The 23,678-nt window shown below is 34.0% G+C and overlaps 4 protein-coding genes across 4 annotated transcripts in view; 2 read left to right on the forward strand and 2 right to left on the reverse strand.

Moving 5' to 3' along the window:
• The first annotated feature begins 3,878 nt into the window (after positions 1 to 3,878).
• LOC135194877 (pro-resilin-like) lies at positions 3,879 to 5,216 on the forward strand. The gene is made up of 3 exons (XM_064221069.1): positions 3,879 to 3,944; positions 4,650 to 4,727; positions 4,848 to 5,216. The coding sequence occupies exons 1-3, from the start codon at positions 3,933 to 3,935 to the stop codon at positions 5,145 to 5,147; spliced, it is 390 nt and encodes a 129-aa protein (XP_064077139.1). The 5' UTR covers positions 3,879 to 3,932; the 3' UTR covers positions 5,148 to 5,216.
• A 4,387-nt stretch (positions 5,217 to 9,603) lies between these two features.
• On the forward strand, positions 9,604 to 10,936 carry LOC135226857 (pro-resilin-like). The gene is made up of 3 exons (XM_064266549.1): positions 9,604 to 9,678; positions 10,278 to 10,355; positions 10,474 to 10,936. Exons 1-3 carry the CDS (start codon positions 9,667 to 9,669, stop codon positions 10,777 to 10,779), a joined length of 396 nt encoding a protein of 131 aa, XP_064122619.1. The 5' UTR covers positions 9,604 to 9,666; the 3' UTR covers positions 10,780 to 10,936.
• Positions 10,937 to 17,925: 6,989 nt separating this feature from the next.
• LOC135226858 (pro-resilin-like) lies at positions 17,926 to 19,120 on the reverse strand. The gene is made up of 3 exons (XM_064266550.1): positions 19,078 to 19,120; positions 18,441 to 18,518; positions 17,926 to 18,322 (listed from the first exon to the last, which is right to left on the reverse strand). The coding sequence occupies exons 1-3, from the start codon at positions 19,087 to 19,089 to the stop codon at positions 18,023 to 18,025; spliced, it is 390 nt and encodes a 129-aa protein (XP_064122620.1). The 5' UTR covers positions 19,090 to 19,120; the 3' UTR covers positions 17,926 to 18,022.
• A 4,380-nt stretch (positions 19,121 to 23,500) lies between these two features.
• Positions 23,501 to 23,678, reverse strand: part of LOC135226674 (pro-resilin-like) — a 1,937-nt gene continuing 1,759 nt past the window's right edge. The window contains exon 3 of the mRNA XM_064266383.1: positions 23,501 to 23,678. This exon is cut by the window's right edge and continues 191 nt beyond it. Within this exon, the coding sequence (XP_064122453.1) occupies positions 23,570 to 23,678 (109 nt within the window). The 3' untranslated portion in view covers positions 23,501 to 23,569.

A 23,678-nucleotide genomic window follows, 5' to 3' on the forward strand; every position in this document is an offset into this window, starting at 1 on the left:
TTAGAAAACAAACAGCTGGATATTCCATTTTCCAAAAACACCTTAATTGAACTGATCAAATTATGTGTAAAAGACTGTAAATTTGAATTCAATGGAAAATTTTACTCTCAAAATTTTGGTATGGCAATGGGAAACCCTCTGTCCCCAGCGCTAAGTAATTTATATATGGAATTTTTTGAAAAGAAAATTTTAAACAATATAATTCCACGCAATGTACCTTGGTTTAGATATGTTGACGACATAATTTGTGTATGACCAGAGAACAAAGATGTAAATAACTTTTTTGCCAGGTCAAATCAATTAGTACCATCAATTAAATTTACTATGGAAATGGAAAAAGATGGATGCCTATCCTGTTTTTGGATGTCCTCATACGGAGAAATAGTAGTGGGTTTAAATATAGTGTTTACAGAAAACCTACTAATATTTCTTCCTATGTACATTTCTATTCTGGACAAAACAATAAGGTTAAAAGATCAGTGTTTGCATCTATGTTTCTAAGAGCACTACGGGTATGTAGCCCAGAATATATAGATGAGGAGATAGATAAGATTCGGAATACAGGCAAGAAACTGAAATATCCAGACAGTGTACTAAACATTGCATTAGAAGCGGCAAAAAAGACCATGTATCAAAATCAAAAAGAACCTTACAACACAAAAAATTTGCTTGTACTACCTTATAATAATAATATGAAAGATATCCCAAATCTCCTGAAGAATTTTGGTGTTAATGTAGTTTTTAAAAACAATAAAACAATGAAAGAGGTACTTATTAAGAACTCCCCCGACAATGTTAAAGGATGTGTATATAAAATTCCGTGTTAGTCTTGTGACAACTTTTATATTGGTCAAACGGGGAAAGCTAGAAAAAAGAATAGAACAACATAAACAATGTGTGAGATATGCACAGGGAAATAGTGGTATTTTTGTACATGTTAGTGAGAACAATCATGCTATTAACTGGGAAGGGGCAAAAAAGCTTGTGTGTTCTAATAATGCAATGGAAAGGAATATCATTGAATCTAGTTTTATAAAAGAAAGTTACAATAATAATATAAACATCAGTCAAGGAATGTATAAACTTGATCCTTTAATATCAAAAGAAATTTGTAAACTTTAAATTTTAAGGTAGGCAGTAGAGATGTATGGAACTAGGATTATTATATTTGTAAACACAGTAAGGAAGCAGTAGTAGTAATGAGATGTCCAACCCCGCCTCCCTGACATCTGTCAGGTGTGGACTTGTTGTCTGGTGGCTACCCTAATCGGTATTATCCCTTGAGAATTTATTGTAAATTTTAGCCAGATGATTTTTGAAAGCCACTCCTACCTTGACACCTGCCTGTGCAGGTGGATCTGCAGTCTCAAACGGTTGTGTGTAGGTTCGTCAGTACTGTCTCTGTAGTATATATACTTGTGAATTCTAATACTATGTATCAGTCCTTTGTCAATGGCTGGAAAATAAAGCCGAAACCGGTCAGGACCTACACCCTATCTCTTATTTTTCACCTGTGGATATGTGTGATACTATATACACACACACACACATATATATATATATAATATATAATATATATATATATATATATATATATAATTATATATATATGCAGAAGTCAGGTACTATGTCGTACCTCTAAGTAAATGGGGATACAATCCGCAATGAAGTAAAATCCTCTTGTAGTTTAAAATATATATCTCTTGTACAGGAATAAAGCTTTCGACCATCCACTGTGGTCTTGTTCACTAAAATGTGATATGTCACCTCAAGGAACTAACGAGTAAGAGCACAAACATTTGAAAAAAAACAAAAACAAAAAAACAACGGTTAGGTAACAAGCTAGTTTATATTATGAATGATCAGGCGGTTGAGCCCTCGTTCTTTCCTGAATTCGTCTTGATCTTCGTGGGGGAATGTTTCTATTGTCAACTGCTTGTTCTCTGCTGGTTGGGTGGTTTGTTGGAGAAATGACCTGATTGGAGTTAACAGAAGAGGAGGCAGCATCGTTATTGGCACATATATTTCTAAAGTTTGAAATTTTCCCTTTCCTACATATCTCTTCAAAAATAGCTGTATTTTCTGAAATACCAATATTTCCCGCAAAGGTCTCGTTTAATGAAATTAACGCCCCTTCTACTACTCGTCTCAAAGTCCTGTCGTTACATGCAAAAACAACCTTTGTATCTTTAAAATTTATTGCGTGGTTTTTCTCCCATGTATGTTGCGCAATTGCACTGTATGAACTTCCCCTTCTGCAAGCAGCAACGTGTTCTTCCCTTCTCTTATCAATGGAACGTCCGCTTTCTCCCACGTAACATTCATTGCAATCACTGCAAGGTATTACATATACTCCTACATTCTCTCTATTACCCGGGTTATTTTTAATGAGTTTCTTCTTGAGTGTACTGTTGTACTGAAAAACTATGTTGAAGCCATTCTTTTTTTCCTTTAAGCTGCCTAGAAAATTTATTAAGTTCTCTATTATAAGGAAGAGCAAGAGATGCCTTAAAATCTACCTTTTCAGTTATATCATGAGGGGCGTAAAACATCGATCTAGCTTTAGATAGAGACTGTAGTATAAAAAACTTTGGGTAACACAGTTTAGTAAAACTATCTACCAAGAAATTTATTTCGGCGTCAATGAACTGGGGATGGGGATCATATTTGGTATGCTCGAAAAAACAAATTTTTTAGAACGTTGTGCTTTACTTTGGGCTTCATGAGATATATATTTTAAACTACAAGTGGATTTTACTTCATTGTGAATTGTATCCCCATATATATATATATATATATATATATATATATATATATATATATATATATATATATATATATATATATATGTTAGATATACACATGAAAAGTAAAGTGTGTACTAACCACATGTTGTATATATATATATATATATATATATATATAGTATATATATATATATATATATATATATATATATATATATATTATAATATGTATATATTCATATATCTTCTTCTCAATTTAAGCAACTTTGCTGAAACACAAGGCCTCCAAAACTTTTTCAGCAACATGACCTGACACCGAAAACATTAAGTTCACAATCCGGTAAAACCAGAGTTTTGAGCCGCTGGTTACAGCCCTTGACGAGCGAAATCTAAGTCGGCTACAACAAAAATTGGGAATATGATCATTACTCATTCTTCTTCTTCTTCTTCTTCTTCTTCTTCTTCTTCTTCTTCTTCTTAAAGAACGTATCATTTGATTCGAATTGAAAGATGTTGTAAAGATTTACTTGACACGCATTTATAGTAGTTCTATATTTGTTACTCATGTATTCAGTTCGCATACTTTACTTTTTTCATATCGATCTTTTTTTTTCATTAAAAAGTATTTATGTAGACGTGTATACGAAATACATACGGAATCCGTCACATTATATAAATACATATACAGAATATACATATATTCATATATATATATATATATATATATATATATATATATATATATATATATATATATACACACATTCTGTGTTTCGTAAAACCTACTGTTACTTGATTCAAATGAACACACAAGTTAGAGACCCCTACCGGTTTGTTAAATCTGAATAGGGTCTATCTTTAATCAGTGGACAAAATTTGCGTAAGACACCAAAACGAATGAATAACGTTTTCAAGATTTCCTTTCTATCCTTTCAATATCACCTTCCCATCCTCTTCCCCCTTCCTCCCCATTTAACATTTCGGCCACCGTCTTTTTTCCAGTAAGACCCACTTTCAAGCAAACGCAAGTCTCTCTGGTTGCGCCAGCCGTCACAAATAGTTTTAAAGAAGATAGAGCAGATTTCATCTGAAGGTCTGGTCTGACCACGCCTCAGAATCATCTGGTATAAATTAGAAGCATATCAGGATAAGGCACATACCAGTCGAGGTACTCAATCATTCAACATGAACTCAAAGGTAAGAGAGAGAGAAAATGACTCCATGTGTTTCTTTATCTAAAGTCGATTTGATTTCTTATGTCTGTATGTACTTCTAAACCATTTAGTTTAAAATTCCATTTCAACAAAGATATTTATATTATATCAAATATTTCAAAAGTAAAATGAGCAAAACTAGTTCAAATATTCAATGAAGCAAAGATATTTATACAAGATTAAATATTTGAACTGTAAAATTACCAGTAAGCAATAATGTCTTATTAGAGAACTTTTATGCAATATAATGCAAAAAAAGTTTAAATTTCCATTGAAACAAAGATATTTATCTTTGAATTTAATGTCTGAAATTTAAAATTACTATAGAATAATCATGACAGAACACTTTTGGGCAAACGTACTCAGACATTTCCAAATGGTCCCTTCTTATAAATATCTTTGGTTTCTTTTAACCATAGATGCCTGTAAAGCAAAACCAACTTTAATTTTGTGAAACAAAGATATTCATCTTTAAATAAAGTATTTCAGATGTAACATCACTATAAAATAATCATATATTCTGGAACTTTTGGACAATCTAAAGCAAATAGAACTTAAATTTCAGTTAAAACAGATATGATTGTAAACAAAATATTTGAAATACAAAACTGTTATAAAATAATCATGTAATAGCAAAAAAATATAAGGGCAAACGTACTCATAGACTAATAAATTATTCCTTTTCAAGGTCATTCTTGTCGTCTTGGGCCTTGCTGCCCTCGTAGCAGCTGACAGCAGGGAGTCCTTCGAGTACGCTCCACGAAGGGTAAGCCAACTTTCGTTATTTTGCATGAATAATAATTTTTGATGAAATACAGTACTTAACAGCAAAACCTTCTGCCCCATAAATGAACATTATCATTAATTCTAAATATATTCCTTACAGGGATCCTCCGAGGAGTCCTACGAATCTAGCGAGGCCCATTACAGCTTCAACTGGGCCGTCGACCACGACCCTTCCAGCAACGAATTCGGACACCAGGAAACCCGTGACGGAGACGATACTCAGGGATCCTACTACGTCGAGCTCCCCGACGGTCGCCTGCAGACTGTCAAGTATTTCGTCGACGGAGACTCAGGCTACGTGGCTGAGGTCAACTACGAAGGAAGCGCCTCAGCCGAGTCAGGCTCCGCTGAGTCCTTCGAGAGGCCAAGATACTACTATGGCTCCAACGAGTCCAAATAGAGTCTTACACTTGTTAATGTTGGAAGTGATGTATTTATTATATTTATTTCAATATACAGCAAAAAATTACATAGTTTTTTCTTGCCTTCAGTTGAAGATTATACGTGGGACTAAAATGAAAAATAATGACCTATTTTTAACTACATTAACAGATACTAGCAAACTTACTTATCTACGATGGGTGATAAAATACGGGTGCAGAAGTGAAAAATTTATATATACTATTTGTTCAGCAATATTAAAATAAGGGCGATTTTTATACATACCTACTACAGAACCCCTTTGTACACAATATTATCAGTTTGTCCACAACTTAATTTCAAGTTGGCAGAGTCAGTTGCTCTGCTCATCGCCACATACAGTTGGCCATTGGCCATGCGTGAACATGGGTGACGGCAGAAACACACCAACACGATCCAAAGTCTGGCCCTGCGATTTGTTTCCAGTGAATGAGAAGGCCAGGTTGATGGGAAACTGCCTGCGCCATAACTGGAACAGAAACTGGTTGTCCGAAGGCATCAGAGGAATCCGGGGGATGAACAGACGATTGCCGGTATGAGGGCCCGTTGCTCTCACTGCTTCGATGACGTGGGAGTTAAGCTCCATAGCGGTGTACCTTGTTCCGTTGCAATGTCCATTGGCAGGATCGAAATTCCGAAGCAACATTACTGGGCAGTACTTCTTCAACATTATTTTGTGCACTGGCAGTCCTGATGGATTTAAGTCATTCAAAAAATCTTGCGGATATTGATGATAATTTTCATCTTCTATTGTGTCCGAGCTGAAATATTCACAACATTCTCTGGGGAAGTTGTAGAGAAATTATGTATGAAAATTCGTAAAGTTACTAAGTCTACGGGAATAACCAGCCTCGTTTCACGGCCAGAAACAGCTCCGTTTCAGGGAATCCCTTCTCACCCCCACCCTCTACAAAGGAGGGGGTTAGGTTGGATGAAACATTATTACAAACCATCTTAGGGGTCTCCATCATAACCCTGCCAAGTTTCATGCCCATCTGACCAGCCGTTTGGCCGTGATTGAATGACAGACAGACAGACAGACAGAAAGACATTACGCCCATTATAGTATGATAAGTGTTATCTTCTAAATGCTATTGGTAAAATAATTACAGTTCAATACTCTCTCTGTTCATACAATGGAATAATCAGTAATAGTTGGCCTAAACAAAATATTAGTTGTTTATGTTTAATGTTGCCAACGGTATGCTGTACAGCATATTATGATAACAGTCAGATTTGATATGAGTATGATTTGATATGCGTACATTTTCTTATATTCATTTATTACACCTGCACGGATTTTTATCATAGCATGTTCGAAAACCTCAAAATGAATTCATATACCTTCTGAAACTCTCCAAATATTACATCAATTGTCCTTTAAGCCCTATTCTCTCTTCACATGACCCAAATACTTAACTTTGTCCTCAAATTATATTTCGTTAATAATACATATATAGATAATTCATTAAAAAATGGGTCTTACGCTTAAATGGAACTGGCAAATAATATAAATTCTTTTTCCATTTAAAATATCTCTGGGCTGAAATGATTCTTATCACAAATATTACAAATATATTTCCATTTAATGTTGAAGTTTAGTATTTAATGCTCGACCTCACTGGAGGTATGTGAATTTCTGTAAATATTTAATCTACGAATGACAGTTACAAGACTAGACAAATAAATAAGTGTAGATATATTCAGGACTGTCTCTGCTCATTTATTATATGAAAAATGATGAATTAAAAAAAATGAAAATGGTGTATGGCTATTTCCTAGAAATCATATTTTATTGCAAGCTTGTTATCCAATTTGATCTGGGTTGCTCTAGGTTGTATGTTGGCCTTCACGTCACGAGAAAGATAAAGCCTAAAAACTACTTTGTTGTTGTTGTTGTTCTTGTTATTGCTGTTCTTGCTATTATTGTTCTTGCTGAGGAGGTATGAAAACCCTATGGAAAAGCCTAAAAACGTCTGAGAAAAGTCTTTCGCGTTGAATTAAAGATACAGGAGTTTTAGCATAGGATATTTGATTTATTTATTAGAATGTACATGTAAGAAAATAAATAATCTGCATGAATGTAAATGTAAGAAAATAAATAATCTGCATGTTAAAAATTGCAAAAAAAATTATTTCGGATAAATTATAGCGTATCTATTTTAATTTTCGTCGGTGTAACAACGTTCTATTTGACTGTAGATTTTAGCACGCATCCCAAGTAAGCTGGAGGGCGGATAACGCCTTATACAATAATACGCAATGCTATTTACTTACTGTACGTAATCGCACAATCAAGGTGGATCTATGATATATAAGTCAACTGAAAAGCAGAGGGTTAAATTTTTCTGGGTCTCCATGGTAAGGTGGTTCCTCTGAACTGAGGTACTGATTGGTCTCTTTGCAATGTTTTGATTTTATCTTCAATTGTCAACGTTATATTCCGACCATAATAGTAGAAAATTTGCAGATTTCTAGGAAAATGTATATTCTTTATTTTACAAACACGCACACACACACAATCACACACAAACACATATACACACACACACACACCACACACACACACACACACATATATATATATATATTATATATATATATATATATATATATGATATATCTATATAGATATACATATATGATATAGATATATATATAGTATACTGATATATATATACATATACCTGATAGTATAATATATATATGAATATATATCTATATCTAGATCGTATATATATATGTATCTATACATACATATATATCTATATATATATATATATATATATATATATATATATAATATATATATATATATATATATATATATATAATATATATATATATATATATAGTATATATATATATATGTATGTATAGATACATATATATATATATATATATATATATATATATTATATGTATGTATACATATAGATATATATAATTATGAATTCATATGTATATTTATGTATATAAAGTATATGTATACCTGTAAGTATATATATATATATATATATATATATACATATTTATCTACATGTGTGTTTGTATGTAAGCATACATAATGTACTTCGTATATAATATTTATATATATCATATATATATATATATATATATATATATGATATATACTATATACGATATATGTGTGTGTACATATATAAACATAATTATTATATTTCCATATACATATATATATCTATATATATATATATATATATATATATATATATATATATATTATATATATATATATATATGTATATATATATATTTTATATATATATATATATATATATATATATCTATATATAAATGTGTGCGTGTATGTATGTCTGTCAATACACACAGATACACACTTTTATATATATATAATATATGCATAGATATATATATATATATATATATATATATATATAGATAGATAGATAGATAAATAAAATTATATATATATATATAATTATATCTCTCTATCTATCATATATATATATATATATATATATATATATATATATATATGTATATAAACATATATATACATATATATATATATATATATATAATATATATGTGTGTGTGTGTGTGTGTGTGTGTGTGTGTGTATATTATATATATATATATATTCAGTCTTTCACAATCAACTTACCCGTTTTCCTTTACCACAGACATATACATCGTTTCAATAAATATAATCATAAGAGAATAATGTGCCATTGATATATGGTTATACAACAACCATATATACAACATTAACTAGTTAATTTCCTAATGAGAAATTTGAAACGACTAATTCTAAAACACAAACAGACTAAAATAGGCATGGTCTCGATTATAAACAAAAATTGATGTCTACCGTTGTTAAAAATGGATAAACTGGGTAAATTTAGATTTAAATGTCAAGAAACCTTAAATCCTGGATTTTAAGGACCACGTCCATTCTTATCATTACTATTATCATTATTCATAAGATGAACCCTATCCAATATAAAACGAAGCGAACACGGGCCACTGACTTGGAGTTCAAGCTTCCAAAGAATATGGTGTTCATTTGAAAGAAGCAACAGAAGGCAAAACGGTATGCAAAAAGTAGACATCAGTTATTAGAAAGGAAAACAAATGATTAATACATATTAGACAAACCTTTGTAAGTGACTGACATCTTACATCAAGATTTGTTATTTGTATCAGGGGAGAATTCTTTTCTGGGGTATTATTCGGCTACAGAATCATTTCGTCAATACCTTGGATGTCCCTAAAAGAAATTTCTTAGAAAAATACAGCCGAGTAAACCAACAAAAATAAATAATTTCACTAACTGTTTTTGTTGACCAATTTCTCCGAGTCCTCTTAGGAAACTTTGGAAACCCTTTGCGCAAATGAGCCAGATCCCGAAGGTCAGGTCATCTGAGGTCACCACGCCTAAGAAGCTTCTGTGTATATATAGAGCAGTAGCTCAGTTGGAGAGACACATCCCTAAGGATACTCGGATAGCCAACATGATCTCAAAGGTAAGGAATCCTATGTTTGTGAATCCTTTGATACTTGACAAGTTATTGAAAACTGTAGTCTTACATATATTAATAATTATTGAAAATTCAAATTTAATTAGGCTGCATTTATCCATCGTTCTGACCATAACCTATTGGATGTAGGTACTCTATTTTTTTTTACAAAGGTTTAAGAATATTCTTTAATAATATTTATCGTTTCATGACCAATGCCTGTTTGTGAATAATAATAAATAATAATAAAATAATAATAATAATAATAATAATAATAATAATAATAATAATAATAATAATAATAATAATAATAATAATAATAACCCTATACAAAGAGATACCTTATATAAAACTTAAACACTCACTTTACAGGAAAATTCTGTCTCTAACTAACATCTTTTTTAAAGGATTTGAAAGAATATACTTTATTTGATGACTAAATCTGTTGTGATGCCATTAGATTTATTCAAAATTTATCAGTGAACGGAGACAGTTAACTAACACTATCACATAGAAAGATATATCTTATATACACCCTAAAGACTCCTTATGAAAAAACTTAGTCTTTAATTATGAGTGAATAAATATAAATGTCCTTTTCACAGGTCACTCTCGTCGTTTTCGGCCTCGTGGCCCTGGTAGCTGCTGACAGCAGGGAATCCTTTGAATACGCCCCCAGAAGGGTAAGCATTTTTTCTATTTTTAATCAGCTATTTCATTTTATGCAATGCAAAACTTCACAGCAAAGGATTGCGTCCTATAAGTAAATATTATTGTCAACTATAACTATATTCCTTCCAGGGATCCTCTGAGGAGTCCTACGAATCCAGCGAGGCCCATTACAGCTTCAACTGGGCCGTCGACCACGACCCTTCCAGCAATGAATTCGGGCACCAGGAAACCCGTGACGGAGACGACACTCAGGGATCTTACTACGTCGAGCTCCCCGACGGTCGTCTGCAGACTGTCAAGTATTTCGTCGACGGAGACTCAGGCTACGTGGCTGAGGTCAACTACGAAGGAAGTGCCTCAGCCGAGTCAGGCTCCGCTGAGTCCAACGAGAGGCCAAGATACTACTACGGCTCCGGCTCCAACGAGTCCAAATAAGTCAGTCTTCTAACTTCCTATGACAAAACTTGATTGTACAAAAGCACATCTACCCCAGCTCTTATTTACCACCAATAATTTATTGCAAGAGAGAAATATGTTGGAATTCAGGTAGACTATTTAAACTATTTATCTCAAAATATACTATTCAATCTACTGTATGAATATAATTTTCCGTCACTAATATGAAATTTGGTGACGGTACCTCAACAGAAAGGTAATGGTTAACCTGTGCAAGGTAAACACACATACACACATACATATACACATAAGTATACAGTTTAGCTGTTGCAAGGTCTATGGTTCGATCCCATTCTATTACCCACTAGCTGATAAAGCTCTGAATAGGTCAATGTCAAGAACTGGAAATTTTACCCTTCTGGTGATACCCATCTGAAGGAGTATGGTTCTGCCAATAGTGTATTTATATTCCTGGGATCTTAAGATTTGCCTACAATAATCTCCTTTAAAAACTGATTCTCAGATAAGGTATGATAACTAAAATACAAAGGGGTAAATTGCGTGGTTATTTAAAAATTCAGTTTTGATTAAAAGTACCTACTGGTCAATTTGTTATTTCAAGTCAGTGTAAGATACGGCCTTTGGAAATTCAACGTGTATGTTTATAATACCCTTTTTTAATGCTTTATAAAGCTAAGGAGATTCTGTAGGAAAATCATTTGAATCTAATCAACATATACACAATTAAAGTAAAATAACTTTCAGGTAATGGCTTGAAGAAATAATTTTTTCCTTATTTTAACAGCTTATACTTTGTGTTTTTTTATATGAAATGTAAACTTACGTAAATAAGTATTCTTTTGATTATCAATCAGACATTAATTTCCAGCGGAAAACTAAGTATCTGCTACCTTTTTATTAGCAAATACTTCCTTATCAAATCGCTGGCAAATGACTGGCCACCCCTACGTCCGTTTCAAGATAAGATATGAACATAGAGAGTATCAATTAGATATTGAAATTATGGTATGGTGGTGAAAGTGCTTATAACTATCTGATTTCGATAAGACGTAAAATGGCCTTGAAGCATTAGAGCCTATCACTGCATGAGAAAAGGATGAATTACGTCCCTCTGTCTATCTGCACATGAAAACAATATTCTTTGGAAGCTTGAATTTCAAGTCAGTGACCCCTGTAGGCTTGTTCAACATGAATCGGGGTTTAACATATTGAGATAATAATAATAATAATAATAATAATAATAATAATAATAATAATAATAATAATAATAATAATAATAATAATAATAATAATAATAATAATAATAATAATAATAATACCTGAAAATAGAAATAATAAAGATATGGGATATGCCAGTGGAAATTGAACCCATAATCATAGGAACACTAGGCACGATCCCAAGATCCCTGAAAAGGAATCTGGAAAAACAAGAGTATGAAGTAGCTCCAGGACTCATGCAGAAGAGTGTGATCCTAGAAACGACGCACATAGTAAGAAAAGTGATTGACTCCTAAGGAGGCAGGATGCAACCCGGACCGGAACCCCATACTATAATTACTACCCATTCGAATTGGAGGACTGTGATAGACCAAAAAGAAAAAGAAAATAAATATTAATAATAATAATAATAATAATAATAATAATAATAATAATAATAATAATAATAATAATAATAATAATAATAATAATAATAATACAATACTTACAAGCTCTGGAATAAGACTAGCAGAGGTCAATATCAGGAGAGGGATCTTCCAGGGAGACTCGCTGTCCCCACTGCTCTTCGTAGTAGCCATGATTCCCATGACAAAAGTACTACAGAAGATGGATGCCGGCTACCAACTCAAGAAAAGAGGCAACAGAATTAACCATCTGATGTTCATGGACGACATCAAGCTGTATGGTAAGAGCATCAAGGAAATAGATACCCTAATCCAGTCTGTAAGGATTGTATCTGGGGACATCAGAATGGAGTTTGGAATAGAAAAATGCGCCTTAGTCAACATACAAAAGGGCAAAGTAACAAGAGCTGAAGGGATAAAGCTGCCAGATGGGAGCAACATCAAACACATAGATGAGACGGGATACAAATACCTGGGAATAATGGAAGGAGGGGATATAAAACACCAAGAGATGAAGGACACGATCAGGAAAGAATATATGCAGAGACTCAAGGCGATACTCAAGTCAAAACTCAATGGAGGAAATATGATAAAAGCCATAAAAACATGGGCAGTACCAGTAATCAGATACAGCGCAGGAATAGTGGAATGGATGAAGGCAGAACTCTGCAGCATAGATCAGAAAACCAGGAAACATATGACAATACACAAAGCACTACACCCAAGAGCAAATACGGACAGACTATGCATAACACGAAAGGAAGGAGGGAGAGGACTACTAAGTATAGAGGACTGCGTCAACATCGATAACAGAGCACTGGGGCAATATCTGAAAACCAGTGAAGACGAGTGGCTAAAGAGTGCATGGGAAGAAGGACTAATAAAAGTAGACGAAGACCCAAAAATATACAGAGACAGGAGAATGACAAACAGAACAGAGGACTGGCACAACAAACCAATGCACGGACAATACATGAGACAGACTAAAGAACTAGCCAGCGCTGACACGTGACAATGGCTACAGAGGGGAGAGCTAAAGAAGGAAACTGAAGGAATGATAACAGCGGCACAAGATCAGGCCCTAAGAACCAGATGTGTTCAAAGAACGATAGACGGAAATAACATCTCTCTCATATGTAGGAAGTGCAATACGAAAAATGAAACCATAAACCACATAGCAAGCGAATGCCCGAAACTTGCACAGAACCAGTACAAGTAAGGAACATAAAGAAAATGAACTGGCTCTCACCAACAGAAAGAGAAGAACTGGAAAGGGAAATGTCACACGATAACGAATTACACGAAGACGAACTGAGAGATGATGCCACAGAAGACGACAGGGATGATGAGATATCAAAGAACGACACACGAAGAAACACCGACGAAGTAACAGAGAGGACGGAATGGGTAGAAAAGATTAGACAATGGATGGAGCCAGTTACAGAGAGAACAAAGATCCCCTCCATGAAAGCCTACAACACCAAGAAATTAAGAGAGAAAACAAGTGAGGTTAAAGAAATAATGGGCATAATACACACCACCAGTATCACAGAAACAAATAACTTGGCATATGCAGGAGAAAGATTAGTAGCAGAACTGAATGGGGATTCGAACACCAACACCACCAGCAACAACCCAACACAGAAACCAAAACAGCAACCTCCTTGCAAAAGGCGCCTGGAAAAGCAAATCATGGTGATGAGATCTGACTTGAGTAAACTGAAAGAGATGGCAGAAAAAAGGCTAAGAAGCAAGAAAACAAGGGAGGAACTCAACGAGAAAGACAAAGTACAAGAGAGGGGACTAAACAACACAATAGAAGATGTAAAAACAGATGGACTTAAGGCCAAAGCACATAAGATCCAACGGTACATGAACAGGAATAAGGGATACCAACAGAACAAACTATTCGGAACCAACCAGAAAAGACTATACAGCCAAATAAGAGGGGAAGACAACCACCAAGAAATTCCTGAAGCCGAACCAAGTAAGAGACTGGGAAAACATATGGAGCAATCCGGTATCACACAACAAACATGCAACATGGCTCCAGGAAGTCAAGGAAGAAGAAACAAGCAGAATTAAACAAACAAAGATTCACAGAGATCACGACAGACACAGTCAGCACCAACTAAAGAAAATACCAAACTGGAAAGCCCCAGGTCCTGGTCGATGAAGTCACTGGATACTGGCTCAAAACCTTCAAGGTCCCTACACCCACGAATAGCAGAACAACTCCAGCATTGTATCTCAAATCACCATGCACTCAAATGGATGACCACAGGAAAAACATCCTTAGTATAAAAAGACGAGAGTAAGGGAAATATAGCCAGTAACTACAGGCCTATCACCTGCCTACCAATAATCTGGAAGTTACTAACAGGTATCATCAGTGAAAGGCTATACAACTACTTAGAGGAGACAAACACCATCGCCCATCAACAGAAAGGCTGCAGAAGGAAGTGTAAGGGCACAAAAGACCAGCTCCTGATAGACAAAATGGTAATGAAGAACAGTAGGAGAAGGAAAACCAACCTAAGCATGGCATGGATAGACTATAAGAAAGCCTTCAACATGATACCACACCCATGGCTAATAGAATGCCTGAAAATATATGGGGCAGAGGAAAACACCATCAGCTTCTTCAAAAATACAATGCGCAACTGGAATACAATACTTACAAGCTCTGGAATAAGACTAGCAGAGGTTAATATCAGGAGAGGGATCTTCCAGGGCGACTCGCTGTCCCCACTACTCTACGTTGTAGCCATGATTCCCAATGGGACAAAAGTAACTACAGAAGATGGATGCCGGGTACCAACTCAAGAAAGAGGCAACAGAATTAACCATCTGATGTTCATGGACGACATCAAGCTGTATGGTAAGAGCATCAAGGAAATAGATACCCTAATCCAGACTGTAAGGATTGTATCTGGGGACATCAGGATGGAGTTTGGAATAGAAAAATGCGCCTTAGTCAACATACAAAAAGGCAAAGTAACGAGAACTGAAGGGATAAATCTACCAGATGTGAGCAACATCAAACACATAGATGAGACGGGATACAAATACCTGGGAATAATGGAAGGAGGGGATATAAAACACCAAGAGATGAAGGACACGATCAGGAAAGAATATATGCAGAGACTCGAGGCGATACTCAAGTCAAAACTCAACGCCGGAAATATGATAAAAGCCATAAACACATGGGCAGTGTCAGTAATCAGATACAGCGCAGGAATAGGGGAATGGACAAAGGCAGACAATCCGCAGCATAGATCAGAAAACCAGGAAACATATGACAATACACAAAGCACTACACCCAAGAGCAAAATTATGGACAGACTACACATAACACGAAAGGAAGGAGGGAGAGGACTACTAAGTATATAGGACTGCGTCAACATCGATAACAGAGCACTGGGGCAATATCTGAAAACCAGTGAAGACGAGTGGCTAAAGAGTGCATGGGAAGAAGGACTAATAAAAGTAGACGAAGACCCAGAAATATACAAAGACAGGAGAATGACAGACAGAACAGAGGACTGGCACAACAAACCAATGCACGGACAATACATGAGACAGACTAAAGAACTAGCCAACAATGACACATGACAATGGCTACAGAGGGGAGAGCTAAAGAAGGAAACTGAAGGAATGATAACAGCGGCACAAGATCAGGCCCTAAGAACCAGATGTGTTCAAAGAACGATAGACGGAGATAACATCTCTCCCATATGTAGGAAGTGCAATACGAAAAATGAAACCATAAACCACATAGCAAGCGAATGCCCGGCACTTGCACAGAACCAGTACAAAGAGAGGCATGATTCAGTGGCAAAAGCCCTCCACTGGAGCCTGTGCAAGAAACATCAGCTACCTTGCAGTAATGAGTGGTACGAGCACCAACCTGAGGGAATGATAGAAAACGATCAGGCAAAGATCCTCTGGGACTATGGTATCAGAACGGATAGGGTGATACGTGCAAATAGACCAGACGTGACGTTGATTGACAAAGTCAAAAAGAAAGTATCACTCATTGATGTCGCAATACCATGGGACACCAGAGTTGAAGAGAGAGAGGGTAAAAAATGGATAAGTATCAAGATCTGAAAATAGAAAATAAGAAGGATATGGGATATGCCAGTGGAAATCGTACCCATAATCATAGGAACACTAGGCACGATCCCAAGATCCCTGAAAAGGAATCTAGAAAAACTAGAGGCTGAAGTAGCTCCAGGACTCATGCAGAAGAGTGTGATCCTAGAAACGGCGCACATAGTAAGAAAAGTGATGGACTCCTAAGGAGGCAGGATGCAACCCGGAACCCCACACTATAAATACCACCCAGTCGAATTGGAGGACTGTGATAGAGTAATAAAATAAATAAATAAATAAATAATAATAATATGTCTCTGAGTGAACCCAGAGGACGTTAGCACCTAGTTCATAATATGAGGTTTTAGGAAAGGTTGCTGGTCTCATATAGTTCTTCCTGAATGGCTGGACCTCACCACTGCTTAGATCGTTTTACTGGAAAATGCAAAAATCAGCTAGCTTTTCTCTGATGCATATCGAGTCGAGAGACAACTGGAAAGCAGTTTATCTTCAGAAAAAAAACACGCACACACACAAAGATGTAATAGCAAGACGTCACCAGCTTCCTTCCTGTATATTTATGCTAAACATCTGAGCCACAAAATCAATAACTATCAATTCAATATTGAATGTTGTCCTTCTGAAATTTCACTCTGGGTTCAAATTATTCAGGAATGTCCTCAGACATTGCTATCAGAAGTCTCCCCAACAACAGTGCAGTACACTACATTGTAAAACACTACCTTATGCAACAGGTTTTCGCCAAAAAATGTTAACCAAAATCACCAATGTTTAGCAATAACCAGTTTCCATTGACCTGTGAATTCTCGACTTTCATTCTCCCCTAATCGGTTACAGATCTACTCTAACTTAACTAGGTCTTATTAGACACCAGATTAACTTATGAATCTTAAATAGTACTGGTCAGAATCTCACTACAATTACTCATATCTCTGGGTTTGCGTTACTAGGGTCGATGCCCTACAGTTGCTCCAGGTATGACTGGACACCAGCATCAGCTAGGGTCAAAAAAAAAAAAGTTATGAAGATAGCAAACTTCCCCAGGGAACTTTTTGGGAACTGGTGGCTGCTATGCTTCCAGCATAACACAGCCAATAGATGGGGAAAGGGCTTGTGGAAAAATAATACATATATATCAATAAAGAAAGAAAGAGAGAGAGAGAGAGAGAGAGAGAGAGAGAGAGAGAGAGAGAGAGAGAGAGAGGAGAGAAGAGAGAGCACCCTCCCATGAGAGCTAACTTCTTTGTATCATCATTTCTATTGCCTCTTGCAATATATTCGTAGATGGCAGTAAACAAGCCTGATGTCTCTATAAAATACTTTACGCCTTCATTTTTGCTTTTACTTTCAATAAGTAAGGAAGGTTTATCTTAGGAAGATAAAGGATAGGGATATATTTCTTTAATGAAAAAGATACAGCAAGTATCAGAGCATGAATAGTTTTATTGATATAATAAGCTTAAATAGACAATAAATACAATCTCTCCTCGGTGGCATGGAATCCGTCGTGAATAATCACTTTACTTAGACTCGTTGGAGTCGTAGCGGTATCTAGGCCTTTCGAAGGACTCAGCGGAGCCTGACTCGGCTGAGGCGCTTCCTTCGTAGTTGACCTCAGCCACGTAGCCTGAGTCTCCGTCGACGAAATACTTGACAGTCTGCAGACGACCGTCGGGGAGCTCAACGTAGTAAGATCCCTGAGTGTCGTCTCCGTCACGGGTTTCCTGGTGTCCGAATTCGTTGCTGGAAGGGTCGTGGTCGACGGCCCAGTTGAAGCTGTAATGGGCCTCGCTGGATTCGTAGGACTCCTCGGAGGATCCCTGTAAGGAATATAGTTATAGTTGACGATAATATTTACTTATGGGACGCAATCCTTTGCTGTGAAGTTTTGCATTGCACAAAAGGAAGTAGTTGATTTAAAGTAAAGAAAATACTTACCCTTCTGGGGGCGTATTCAAAGGATTCCCTGCTGTCAGCAGCTACCAGGGCCACGAGGCCGAAAACGACGAGAGCGACCTGTGAAAAGGACATTTATTTTTATTCAATCATAATTAAAGACTAAGTTTTCTCATAAGGAATCTTTAGGGTGTATATAAGATATATCTTTCTGTGTGATAGTGTTAGGTAACTGTCTCTGTTCCTTGATAAATTTTGAGTAAATTTAATGGCATCACAACAGATTTAGTCATCAAATAAAGTATATTCTTTCAGATCCTTTAAAAGAAATGTTAGTTAGATAAATAATTTTCCTATAAAGTAAGTGTTTAAGTTTTATATAAGGTATCTCTTTGTATTAGGTTATTATTGATATTATTATTCACAAATAGGTGGATTTTGAGACATCTAATGGCGTCACAACAGTATTGGTCATGAAATGATAAACATTATTAAAGAATATTTTTAAATCTTTTAAAAAAATAGAGTACCTACATCGGATAGTTTATGGTCAGAACGATGGATAAATATAGCCTAATCAAATCTGAATTTTCAATAAATTATCAATATATATAAGACTACAGTTTTCAATAACTTGTCAAGCAAGAATCAAAGGATTCACAATCATAGGATTCCTTACCTTTGAGATCATGTTGGCTATCTGAGTATCCTTAAGGATGTGTCTCTCCACCTGAGCTACTGCTTTATATATACACAGAAGCTTCTAGGCGTGGTGACCTCAGATGACCTGACCTTCGGGATCTGGTTCATTTGCGCAAAGCGTTTCCAAAGTTTGCTAAGAGGACTCGAGAGAATTGGTCAACAAAAACAATTAGTGATTTTTTTTTTTTACTGGGATATATTTTTCTGAGGAATTTCTTTTGGGGTCATCGAAGGTATTGACGAAATGAATCTGCATCCGAATATTACCCGAGAAAAGAATTTTCCTCTGATATAAATAACAAATTTTTACGTAAGATTTCAGTCACTTACAAAAGTTTGTCTAATAATGTATTAATCATTTGTTTTCCTTTCTAATAACTGATCTCTACTTTTTGTATACCCTTTTAACTTCTGTTGCTTCTTTCAAATGAACAATATATTCTTTGGGAGCTTGAACTCCAAGTCAGTGGCCAATGTTCGCATGTTTTTATATTGGATAGGGTTCATCTCATGAATGATAATAATAGTAATGATAAGAATAGACGTGGTTCTTAAAATCCAGGATTTAAGGTTTCTTGATATTTTAATCTAAATTTACCCAGTTTACCCATTTCTAAGAACGGTGGACATCAATTTTTGTTTATAATCGAGACCATGCCTATTTTAGTTTGTTTATGTTTTAGAATTAGTCGTTTCAAATTTCTCATCAGAAAATTAACTAGTTAATGTTGTATAACCACATATTAATGGCACATTATTATCTTATGTTTATATTTATTGAAACGATGTATATGTCTGGTGTAAAGAAAACGCGTAAGTTGATTGCGAAAGACTGAATATATCTATTGTGTATATATCTATATTATATATATCTATATATTATATCTATATATCTATAGATTATATTATATTATATATATAGATATATAATCTAAGATATATAGATATATTCTATATATCTATATATTATCTTAGACTATATTATCTATAGATTATATCTATGAGCTATAGCTTATCTATTATATATATATATCTATATATATAGATATATCTAGTAGATATATAATTTTTTTTCTATAGATATATAATCTATAGATATAGATATATCTATATTATATATATATATATATATATATATATATATATATATATATATATATATACTATAATATATATATATATATATATAGATATATCTATATCTATGAGATATATATCTCTAGAATTATATCTCTATAGATACATATATATAATATATACTATATTATATTAGATTATATATATAGTAATATAATCTATCTTATATATATCTATAGTATATCTATAGATAATATAATACATATATATATATAGTATATATAATAGAATAATACAATAATAATCTATAGATATATATATATAGATATATCTATAGATATATATCTATATATAATATAATATATATATATATATTATATATCTATAAGATATAGATATCTATCCATTAGTATTATAATATATCACTATATATATATATATAATTCTATCTATATATAGGTATATATTATATCTATATCTATATATTAATAGATATATAGTATATATAATATTTATATATTACATATAGATCTATATGTATATATATATATTAATATATATATATATATTATCTATATAGATCTATATCTCTATATATATATTATATAATATAGATATATATATATAATATATACATATAGATAATATCTATATCTAAGATATATATATATATATATATATATATATATATATATATATATATATATTGTATATATGTATATATATATGTATATATATCTCTTCTCTTAATAAAAGGAGCCCATAAAAACACCAAAATGTAGAGAAAAAGTACTATATTTCAGAGACTGCTGTCTCTCTCTTCAGGTATATGAAAGAGAAAAGTTTACAGAAAAGGTGGTATTTATACCAAGAGATCCGTCCACAAGTAAGCCAATTTAGGTCACCCCCGCTGATAATCTTCCTTTAATCTTCTTAAGCGTTGGTTGAATGAACACTTCGTCGATGACATCTGAGATCCACGCCCCTTTTGAGATGTTCATTACCTGCTTCTCTTTTTATTAAGGCCGATTCCATCATTTGACTCTTGTACCGGCAGTTACTGCTATAAATTATACGTGACAAATTCCAGTTTATTCTATGGTTATGTTCATTTATATGGTTGAAAATAGCCGAGTTCTGTTGTCCATACCTAACTGACCGTTTGTGTTGTATTAATCTCTGGGGAAGTGATTTACCTGTAAATCCGATGTAAGATTGGTCACAGTCCTGGCATGGGATCTCATATACCCCAGAGTCTTTGGGAGATGTCTTTTGTTGGACGTTAATCAGGGATTTGGCTAAGGTATTTGGGTAGGGTAAAATGCAAAAGGGTTGGATTTCCCAAGGGTGTGGGTTACTCTCTTAATCGTCTCCAGGTGAGGAATTTTTATTTTATTATTGTTGGGTGTGTATCTGGTCTGTCTTTAGTTGGTCGGTAGAAAATTACGTTTGCTTTTTGAATTGCTTTCTCAATTATATGGTCAGGATACTTTAAAGATGAAAGTTGCTTGCGAATTAGTTCAAATTCTTTTTCCAGGAAATCTGGGGAACAAATTCGTAAGGCTTATAAGAATAGGTTGCTAGCTACACCTATCTTGATAGTAATGTCGTGATAGCTAAAGTAGTGAATATATGAAAGTGAGAACGTTGTTTTCTGTATATGGTAAATTTGTATTCTGTCATGTTCTCTGATTATTAAAACATCAAGAAAAGGAATTTTGTTGTCTGTTTCCCATTCAACTTTAAATTTGATGCTGTGCACTAATGCGTTTAATTTTGAGAGGAATTCATTTAAATTACCCCACTTATTATCCCAAAATGTTAGGATGTCATCCACGTGTGTGTGTGTGTGTAAAATAAAGAATATACATTTTCCTAGAAATCTGCAATTTTTCTACTATTACGTTCGGAATATAACATTGACAATTGAGGATAAAATCAAAACATTGAAAAGGAACCTACAAGTACCTCAGTTCAGAGGAACCACCTTACCATGGAGACCCACAAAAATATAACCCACTTCCTTCAGTTGACTTACATATCATAGATCCACCTTGATTGTGCAATTACATACTGTAAGTAAATATCAATGCGTATTATGAATAACTTATAAGACAAGGCGTTATCCGACCTCCAGCTTACTTGGGATGCGTGATAAAATCTACAGTCAAATAAAGCGTTGTTACACCAACCAAAATTAAAATAGATACGCTATATAATTTATCCAAAATCCTTTTTCTGCAATTTTTAACATGCAGATTATTTATTCTCTTACATTTACATTCTAATAAATAAAATGAAATATCCTATGCTAAAATTCCTGTATCTTTAATTCAACGCGAAACACTTTTCACGGAGGTTTTTAGGCTTTTCCATTGGGCTTTCATACCTCCTCAGCAAGAACAACAACAACAACAAAGTAGTTTGTAGGCTTTATCTTTCTGTTGACGTGAAGGCCAACATACTACCTAGAGCCGCCCAGACCAAATTGGATGATATGTTGCAATAAGATATGATTTCTAGGAAATCATATCATATTGCATTTCATTTTTTTCTTTTTTGCTAATTCATCATATTTCATATAAGAAATGAGTAGAGACAGTTCTGAACATATCTACACTTATTTATTTGTCTAGCCTTGTAACTGTCATTCGTAGATTAAATATTTACACAAATTCACACACCTCCAGTGAGGTCGTGCATTAAATGCTAAACTTCCACAGTAAATGGAAATGTATTTATGATATTTGTAATAAGAATCATTTCAGCCCAGATATATCTGAAATGGAAAAAGAACTATATTATTGGCTAATTCAATTTCAGAATAACACCCATTTTTTAAGAATTATCAATAAATATATTAATTAACGCAATATAATTTGAGGATATAGTTAAGTATTTGGGTCATGTGAAGAGAGAATAGGGCTTATAGGACAATAGATGTAATATTTGGAGAGTTTCAGAAGGTAAATAAATTCATTTTGAGGTTTTCGAACATGTTATGATAAAAATCCGTGTATGTGTAATAAATGAATATAAGAAAATGTACGCATATCAAATACTCATATCAAATCTGACTGTTATCATAATATGCTGTACAGCGTACCGTTGGCAACGTTGAACATAAACAACTGATATTTTGTTTAGGTCAACTATTACTGGTTATTCCATTGTATGAACAGAGAGAGTATTGAACCGTAATTATCTTACCAATAGCATATAGAAGATAATGCCTTTTATCTGTTAATGTAGTTAAAATTACGTCATTAGTTTTCATTTTAGTCAAGCGTATAATCTTCAGTTAAAGGCAAGAAAAAACTATGTAATTTTGTGCTGTATATTGAAATAAATATAATAAATACATCACTTCCAACATTAACAAGTGTAAGAGTCTATTTGGACTCGTTGGAGCCATAGTAGTATCTTGGCCTCTCGTTGGACTCAGCAGAGCCTGACTCGGCTGAGGCGCTTCCTTCGTAGTTGACCTCAGCCACGTAGCCT

The sequence above is a fragment of the Macrobrachium nipponense genome, chromosome 15 (assembly GCF_015104395.2).
Source record: "Macrobrachium nipponense isolate FS-2020 chromosome 15, ASM1510439v2, whole genome shotgun sequence".
NCBI classification, from domain to species: Eukaryota; Metazoa; Arthropoda; class Malacostraca; order Decapoda; family Palaemonidae; genus Macrobrachium; species Macrobrachium nipponense.

What these genes read in the sequence shown, in the direction of transcription:
- LOC135194877 (XM_064221069.1), top strand. An exon ending in TCGAGTACGCTCCACGAAGG is followed by an intron (nt 4,728 to 4,847) that starts GTAAGCCAACTT and finishes TATTCCTTACAG; the next exon opens with GGATCCTCCGAGGAGTCCTA.
- LOC135226857 (XM_064266549.1), top strand. An exon ending in TTGAATACGCCCCCAGAAGG is followed by an intron (nt 10,356 to 10,473) that starts GTAAGCATTTTT and finishes TATTCCTTCCAG; the next exon opens with GGATCCTCTGAGGAGTCCTA.
- LOC135226858 (XM_064266550.1), bottom strand. An exon ending in TTGAATACGCCCCCAGAAGG is followed by an intron (nt 18,323 to 18,440) that starts GTAAGTATTTTC and finishes TATTCCTTACAG; the next exon opens with GGATCCTCCGAGGAGTCCTA.